The 8,722-nt window shown below is 48.2% G+C and overlaps 1 protein-coding gene across 1 annotated transcript; it reads left to right on the top strand.

The window, feature by feature from the left end:
* Positions 1 to 5: 5 nt before the first annotated feature.
* On the top strand, positions 6 to 8,461 carry COQ9 (coenzyme Q9; the record flags this gene model as incomplete). The annotated part of the gene is made up of 8 exons (XM_023530665.1): positions 6 to 199; positions 1,170 to 1,305; positions 4,203 to 4,345; positions 4,626 to 4,710; positions 6,144 to 6,248; positions 7,493 to 7,648; positions 7,990 to 8,043; positions 8,369 to 8,461. Coding segments are annotated over 8 exons (909 nt in total), but the record flags the coding sequence as incomplete, so codon positions are not given.
* Positions 8,462 to 8,722: the final 261 nt, after the last annotated feature.

Here is an 8,722-nt window from a genome sequence, read left to right as displayed (position 1 = left end):
CCTGACTGACCAGCTCAGTTTCTGTTTCAGTGTCCCGCTGTCGACCAGCCCTGTTGCCACGTGCCTTCCATGCTTCAGCTCTGCGACTAAGGTCTTCAGATGAGCAGAAGCAGCAACCTCCCCCCTCTTTTTCTCAGCAACATTCTGAGACACAGGAGTCAGAAAAACCCAATCCAGAGGCTCCTCGTTCACCCCCTAGGTAAGCAGGAGAACCCAGTCCACCTATTTCTGGCCACTTTGTATGCCAGGTATGGCCGTTCTTTTCTTTCCTCTCCTCTTTTCCCCCTTTTCACCTTTCGATATCTTCAAGACTGTCTTTGAAAGTTTAGGAACCTTTTTTTTTTTTAAATGAATATGGCGTCTGTACATTCTAAAACATCTAAACAATATAAATAAGTTTTAAAAAATAAAGCAAAATTTACCAGAATTCACAAACCTGGAAATAACTGCTAACATTTTTTGTGAATATCCTTTGAGCTCTTTCTCTAAGCATATTTCATATGTAAATCTATGTATATAATAATGATTAATTACACTACGAGTGGTCCTTAACCTTTTGGGCATCAGTGAGCAGTGCTTTTATGAGAATCTAATGCCTGATGATCTGAGGTGGAGCTGAGGCAGTGATGCTAGCGCTGGGGTAGCGGCTGCAAATACAGATAAAGCTCTGCTCACTTGGCCACTGCTCACGTCTTGCTGTGTGGCCCGGTTCCTAACAGGCTACAGACCAGTACTGGTCCATGGCCCTGGGATTGGTGACCCCTGCTATACACAATACATGCTATTCCCAGAACCTGTTTTTTCACTCAACAGTACATTTCTAATGTCTTTTCATAGTCATTATTTTATGATTTGATGATTGCATAATATTCCAGCAGTTAGCAGTCCAAAATTTTTTTAACGCATCTTTTATTGATGAATGTTTAGATTTCCTCGCTCACTGCGTCCCTTCTCTCAGTGACTGTATGGGTGGGGGAGGATGGTATAACTGAACTGTGTTGGCATTGTAACACTGTTACTGACACAAAGTAAGCGTCTTCTCAACATGTGCCTAGAGAAGGCACAGTGCCTCTGGTTTCCGGTCAGGCTCATTTTGCATGCCAGCAGGAGGCAGTGAGATGAGGTGTGCTGGGCTCTGTCCCCACGGCTCTCCTGGGTTTGGGTCTCAGGTACACAGACCAGGGTGGCGAGGAGGAGGAGGACCATGAGAGTGAGGAGCAGCTGCAGCACCGCATCCTGACGGCAGCCCTGGAGTTCGTGCCGGCCCATGGGTGGACGGCAGAGGCAATTGCAGAAGGAGCCCAGGTGTGTGTAGGTGAGGGCGGGGCAGCCTGACCAAGATCAGCCAGGAGGGAGTCACACCAACCTCATGCATCTTCCAGCCCAGCGTGAAACCCGTCATTGCTGCAGGATTTCCTTTTTCTTCTTTTTTGTGGGGGAGTGGGGCTGGGGGAGCGGGGAGCTTCCCAGTAAGGTGAGATTAGCTTCATTTTTCAACTACTTTTTCATGTAAAAGGAGTATCAGATAGAGTTGGTTCTTGGGAGTTAGGTTCTAAAGGCAGCCGATTAGGCAAGAATTGCCTAAGATCAAAACTACTATATTTCACTGACTCTAAGATGCCATTAGTTGTAAGAAGCACTGTTATTTTATGCATCATCAAAAAAAGGAAAATGCTGCCCGTTAAACTATGATGGATCATCAAGTGTACGATTCATACTGATTGTTCAAAATGAAAAAAAAAAAATGTGCATTTTAGAATTGATGAACAGTGGTGTTTGAAAACTCTCAAGAAGGCACCACTTTGGAGACCAGCACACCTTATTTTTCTCAATAAGTCTTACCGGTCAACGTTGAGTGAATAGAAGGTTAGGAAGCAGAGAAGCATTTGGTTGCAAAGGGTAGAAGGAAGCTAGTGTGTACCAAGCTCTGGACATGATATGGAAGTTCAAGCAAGTCTGAACACTGATGGGGGATGTAGAAATTGGTCAGGGGCAGGGTTGGAGACTGCTGCAGGTTTGGTTTCTGGAAGAACATTAAGGAAGTTCTTGGGATGGTTTCCATGTTCTCCTCCATGCAGTAGCTGTGCTTGTCTCACGAGCCCGAGTTAGGAAGGAGTGGGAGGAGGCCAAGGTTTGAAGGAAGCGGAGGTTTAAAAGAATTATTACAGAAAGTTATGGAACCAGCAGACAGAAATGTAACAGGATTGTTTGGAAAAATATGATTATTCTGAATATTCTGTGGTTAACTGGGCATTTTCACTCTGCATATTTCCATTCGTAGCGGCTGCATAATACCTGTTGTGTTTATTTGAACTCACTTGGTAAACATTTGGGTTATTTCCAATTTTTCAATATTATAAACCTATTTGTGCAATATAAATTTAAGTACATTTCTGGTTAGTTTCTTTAGGACACATTCAGAGAAGTCGCTCTTTGAGAGAGTGTATCAGTCAGGTGACAAACCGTATCAGTTATTCAAATAGAGAATTTAATACACAGAATTATGAACTTGGTGTAAAGTAGGTGAGCAGGTAACTGCAAGGGTAAAAAGAACAGTAAGCTGTTATGGAGGTAGCAGATGCGGGAGGAAGCTCCTATCCCCAGGGCTGGGAACAAAGGGAGGAGTTGGAATTATTAAAACTAGGAGCTTGCAGGAGAGTCCCTGTGGCGGTGACACTCAGACCCCTGAGGAGCAGGCACTATTTAGCTGGCACTGGAGTCTCTAAGTCTGGAGGAAGGGTCCCTGGGGACTGGCACAGAGAGGGAGTGACTGAGTGGTTGGGAGGGCAGGGAGAGGAGGCAGGGGTTAGAGAGGTGTTCCCGTCCCCCAGATGGTACACACACAAACCGCTAGCAGACAGAAGTCAACAGGAAGGTGCAAGCCTCACCTTCCTCCAGCCTTGCAGTCTCCCTCTGCCCACCCCCTGATGTGGGGCCAGAGTGTGGTCTGCAGAGCCCCAGCCTCTGCATCGCAGAGCTGGAGATGGAAGGGCAGCTTTGGAGCTGAGAGACAGTAATTTAGTAACTAGCTCAGAGTTTGTGTATTTTTGAAGTTCTGTTACGTTCATATTAGAGGCAGTATAGCCTGGTGGTTAAGAGCTTTAAGCCTCAGTTTACTCATCTGTAAAATGTGGGTGATGATGTACCCACCTGCTCGAGGTGCTGTGAGGCTACAATGAGCTTGTGTATGAAATGTGCTTAGCAGGGTGCCTGGCACATGGCAAGGATGCAGTCACCTTCATTATCGATGCCGCTCAACTCTAATGTTGATGTGAATATTATCAAATTGCTCTCTAAACGGGCTGTGTACTTCCACCAAAACAGAGGCATTTTCCCCACTCCCAGTGGTGGGGATTTAGAGTTAAATTTGTTTTGTTTCTTTTCTGCCTTCTGCCCCTGTAGCTGTCAGCGTTCTGCCTCCAGTAAGATGCTTAGTAATTGCTGTGTATCAGGATAGCTAAGGATTTTTGTAGCTTGTTTACTCCTTGACCGCTCATGAAGAAAAGCTTTGTTGTGTTTTTTTTGTTGTTGTTGTTTTTGGTTTTTTTAAGCAACAGAGAGGCCTAATTTCCAAGAGATGTAGGTTGCGTGAATGGATGAGGGAGAGAATTCTGAGTGCTCTTCCTGAGCCCCTTTTTAATTAGGACTCCAGGTTACAAATGTCAGAGCTCAGCTCTAACTGGCTTAAGCAAGGAAGGGAATGTTTTGGCTCATTTAGTAACAGCAAGGTCTGAAGTCGCTCTGGCACAGCGTTCTTAGGTCATGCTGCTGGGAACTGTCTCCCCAGCATCCGCTCTGCTTTCCTCCCTGAGCTCCATCCTCCATGGGGCCTTCCCACGTGGAACTGGAAGCAGCTCAGCAACACGCCATGGGAAGACAGAGCCTCTTTCCAGGAAGCACTAGTGAAAGTCCTGAGTGGCCTCGCAGGGCCTGAGTTTGGTTTGTGCACATCCCTGGCCTAGTCGCTTGAACGCCCATCACCCAAGCCTGCGTCCCATGCTCTGCAACACACCAAGGGGCTTGATGGAGTGTGGAGGGACCGGTGGTCAGCTTCACCCAAGTCACATGGACTGAGAATGAAGAGCGGGGTGGCCTTCTGAAAATTAAGCTGCTGTAACTGGAAGAGGCACTAGTGATGAACAGGCAACACATGTCCATGACACCTGTGGCCACTTTTCTGTTTCCCCTTGTCCCTTTTGTAGTCTCTGGGTCTCTCCAGTGCGGCAGCCAGCATGTTTGGGAATGATGGCAGTGAGCTGATCCTGCATTTCGTGACTCAGTGCAATGCTCGGCTCACCCGTGTGCTGGAAGAGGAGCAGAAGCTGGTACAGCTGGGCCAGGCAGAGTAAGTCCCCTGTCATTATCACTCAGGGTGGCAGCTCAGGATTGAGGAACTCTGGCCCCACCAGCTGTCCCCAGGAGGCCAATCCAAGCAGAGCCAAAGGAGAGCATTGAGCAGCCCTGCTGCTCTCATGGGACTAACAGGCAGATGCCTGGCGCTGACAGCTATAGTTAGGCTAGCAGCCGGAGCTGGCGGGACCCTCCTCCCTAGGCTGAGTAAACAGTGTAGTGCTGAGCCCATTCCTTTGACCCAGAGACACACTGTTTTCTTTTCCCTCTTCTAGGAAGAGGAAGACAGACCAGTTCCTGAGGGATGCAGTGGAAACCAGACTGAGAATGCTGATCCCGTATATTGAGCACTGGCCCCGGGTACAGAGTCCATATCTAGGCCCCAGGCCAACAATGTGTTCACATTTATGATTGTCGGCACCTTTCACTCGGAAGGCCTTGCACACTCCAGAAGTCAGCTCACTGTCTCCACAAACTCAGGGATACTCCATACACTTGGCAGAGCTAGGTTTCAAATTTAGGGGTGCCAAGAGAGTAACTCGGAGCCGTCTGTGTTTTAGTTCCTGGAGATGCGAGTGGCTTGGGTTCTAGATCACATCCTGGGTGGGGTCTCAGTAGCCTGAGTGTGCCAGCAGGTCTTCAGTCAGGAGGAGCCCATGAAGGAGATTAGAAAAGTTGGCACATTTATCAGCCGTCATTAACAGGCCCGTTGTGTTCCAGATCTCAGGGGACAAGACTTCTTTTCACACTGTCAGTGTGGTGCTTCAGAATTGCAATATTTTCTCCAAGGGCTTTTCTCCCCTTTTCTGAAGCTTTCTTTTTTTTCTGTTTCAAAGCATGTCACAGCATGGGCTATTCTTTCAGTTAAAAAAGTAGAGTCAAAGCACATCAGAAATATAGGAATGTAAAGATCATCTAGTGTCCTCTGCCCAGCCAGGACACTGTTGAGCGTGTAATTTCAGTCAGTCAGTTGTCAGACGTTTGAATGCCTACAGTGAAGGGCGTGTAGCTGAAAGTCAAGTCCTCTCCCCTGCCTGTGTTTGCCACACTTGATTTTCAGACCCGTGGCCTTGGCTCCTTCCACCTCGCAGTTAAAACGATGGGAATGAGTGCATTAGGCCCTGGCTGCCTCCTCATTCAGCACATTTCCTTCTGGGCTCCTTCACTAAGAGGGAGCTTTCCAGTCAGTCCAGGACCTCTCTGTCCAGCTCCTACAGGCCACAGCCAGTGGATTGTAGAGTTGGTAAAGTGGGAAGACCTTGTACTCTCAGGAGTTGGTGTCTGCTAATGGAGGCGTCTCTGGGTTGTGCCATCGCTTGTATTACTTGAAGGAGTTGATTTCAGGTAACAGAAATCAAGTTGAGTTAAACAAACAAGCAAAATGGAGGAATTTATCTACGCCCTGGCAGTGGCCTGGAATTTGAACCTAGAAACCATCCCCAGGTTCCCCTCCTATTTCTGCTACTTTCCCCACGTTACAGAATAGGTGCCTTCCCCATCCTTGCTCTCAGGACCCCGGGAGACCAGGCTAGACCCTCTGCTGTCTGCATCCCCAGGTCCACATGCTAGGGACTAAGAATCTGACAGGGCCAGCTGAGGGTGGGGCCCGTCCCTGGCTCCCATCAGTTGTTCAGGGTGGTTAGCCACCAGGAGGGGGTGGAGATGGTGGGTCTCTGAGAGCTGGGCAGGGCAGGCCTCCTTACATACCTCAGTGGAGAGGCGAGGTACCAGCCACTTATGTGCACTGTTGTCACCTGTGTGCAGTACCTATTCTGCTGTCATTCTCTCTTCAGGCCCTCAGCATCCTCATGCTCCCTCACAACATCCCGCCCAGCCTGAACCTGCTTACCAGCATGGTGGACGACATGTGGCATTATGCTGGGGACCAGTCCACTGACGTGAGTGCTTTCTGAGACCCACAGGATGCCAGGAAAGGCTTGGGTCTAGCATTTCTTCAGGAAGTTTGTGAAGTTTCTTTCATCACAGATTCCTTCAGGGGGCCTGCAGTGTCATTCCCATCTTGGTAAGGAGAGACTAAGGCCACAGTGGGATCTAGGTCACTTCATTCAGGGGCCAGCGCTCTAGCCACAAACCAGTGATTATTCCTTCTGCCCTGTAGTAGTGACACAGGACATCAGGGAGCCTTGTGATTGGGCTGCCATTTTATAATAATTTTCTCCTCATTTCTTCTGAGATTTAGATTTTGCAGCAGAATTTCTCAGTATGTTTTACACGAGACTGATTTTTTTTAATGCCATGGAGACACCCATTTTTTTTTATTTTTTAATTTTTTTAAACTACCCCTAGCTCCTCTTGGCCTGCTTTACTAAAAGATCAATAAGCCTTTAAACAGACACCAGGAAAGAACTCAACTTCCTAATGCTATCGTATTTCTGTTAGGAAATTAAAAAACAAAAGTATACCCTCATAAAAAGAAATTAATATGTGCTGGTACTTTATGGAATCTGGGATGGAGAAGCAAAGGGATACTCCCACCGCAGTTCTAACAAAGTGCTTTAATAAAGCCCCCCCCCCCCCCCGCCCCGTGGGAATATACCACCAACAGAGGTGGTAGGAAAATGAAATTAGAAAGCGAAGAAATTAAAGAAATAAAACACAAGGCAGCTGAGCTAGTGCTCTGAAGAGTAGTTTGCCAGGACAGTCAGAAGTGGCTGAAGGACTTGAACTCTCAGCTCCTCCTAGGTGTTCTAATCTGTCCATGACCCTGTCCTAGCCAGCACTTTCCTGATGAACACACCAAGATTTGGTCATAACTGACCACAGAGCCTCCCTGGAACTTACATGGCTTAAGACTTAGTCTTTTCACCAGCAGTTCCGAAAAGGACTGGATGTAGCAAAGTCACCTGGGATGCTTAGTAGACATCCAGATTCCTGGCGCTTACTTCAGACCCACTGACCCTAAATGCTAAGAGCTTGCGTTTTAATGTCCCAGGTAATGCTGATGCCCAGCCACATTTGGGAACTGTAGTGTTGTCCAGAGGAACATGGGTATCTGGGAGGGAAAGAAGAAATCAGGCAGGAGCCCTGAGTGCCTGTGTCTTTGGGTAGAAACTACCCCGACTGCACCCAGCCCACTGTGGTGGTGGTGGTGACCCACCTTCCTGGGTGGGTTTCTTCGCAGTTCAACTGGTACACTCGCCGAGCTGTGCTGGCTGGCATCTACAACACGACAGAGCTGGTGATGATGCAGGACTCCTCCCCAGACTTTGAGGACACTTGGCGCTTCTTGGAAAACCGGATTAATGACGCGATGAACATGGGCCACACTGCCAATCAGGTAGAAGGGGGCTAGCCATTTGGGAAGCCTCCTCACTGGGCACACTGTCTCCTTGAGCCACAGCTGGGCACCTGTCTGTTCTCTTACTCCCCTTCAGCCTCTGCTGACTGTCCCAAGGGCCTTCCCAGGGAGCCTGGCTGGTTCTTCCTCATACCAGCCCTTCCCGAAGCTCCACCCTTCGTCCATTTGGCCCATTTATGGTTGTGTTGTCCACAGCTCTTCCTCTAGTACCCGGGGCCCTCTTGACTACCTGTCAGTACTAATAGGCCTGCTGGTTTGTCCTTTTTCACCTTCAAGCTTGTGGTGGGGGCTTAAGAAAACCTGACTCTGACTCCTTCTAGGTAAAGTCCACTGGAGAGGCACTGGTGCAAGGACTCATGGGTGCAGCAGTGACGGTGAGTACTGCCCGGCTTGTCCCTGCTCTCCCCCCATCCCACTCCGGCCCTGTGCTTCTCATTTAATGTATCGCTGACCCCAAATGGTTTTGTAGCCTTAAACTGGAAAGCTAATGAGACTGACAGTGGTTCAGCCTGTCTCTTAATTCCAAATACTCCACTTCTTTATTTTTTATTGGCATCAAGAAACATGGCTGACTCCAGGATCTTGGTATGTCAGATCTCTGTTTTATAGCCGTACATGCCTCCTTGAAAATCCTGATCTTTCCCTTTGGAGTCCTAGAGGTAGAGCAAGGCCTCATCACTGTTTCCATCCCTTTATCAGCTCAAGAACTTGACAGGTCTAAACCAGCGCCGGTGAGCAAGAAGGGGTATAAGCTAGAGTGCCCAGAAGAAAACCTGCGGATACATTAAAGGGCAATGAAAAGCACGAAGTGCCATCCATGGAACAGGGTCTTAATGAGAAAACACTCAAGGATTCCTGTGTCACTACCACAACCACCTGGAAACCACAGGGCACTTAATACAGTTGTAGCCCAGGATTGGGCCACTTCTTCAGTTCTGAATACCAGGCCTGGCCTCCTGATGCCTCTCTGTGTTGCAGCTGTGTGATTGAAAAATGAGACTGTCATCCAAGCATTCAATCCACAGAAACTCAGCACCTCCCTGTCATCATCCC

Source organism: Pteropus vampyrus, unplaced genomic scaffold (genome assembly GCF_000151845.1).
Source record: "Pteropus vampyrus isolate Shadow unplaced genomic scaffold, Pvam_2.0 Scaffold51, whole genome shotgun sequence".
Lineage (NCBI taxonomy): Eukaryota > Metazoa > Chordata > Mammalia > Chiroptera > Pteropodidae > Pteropus > Pteropus vampyrus.
The sequence above is the reverse complement of the archived record's forward strand: the minus strand, read 5'-3'. Positions and strand labels throughout refer to the sequence as shown.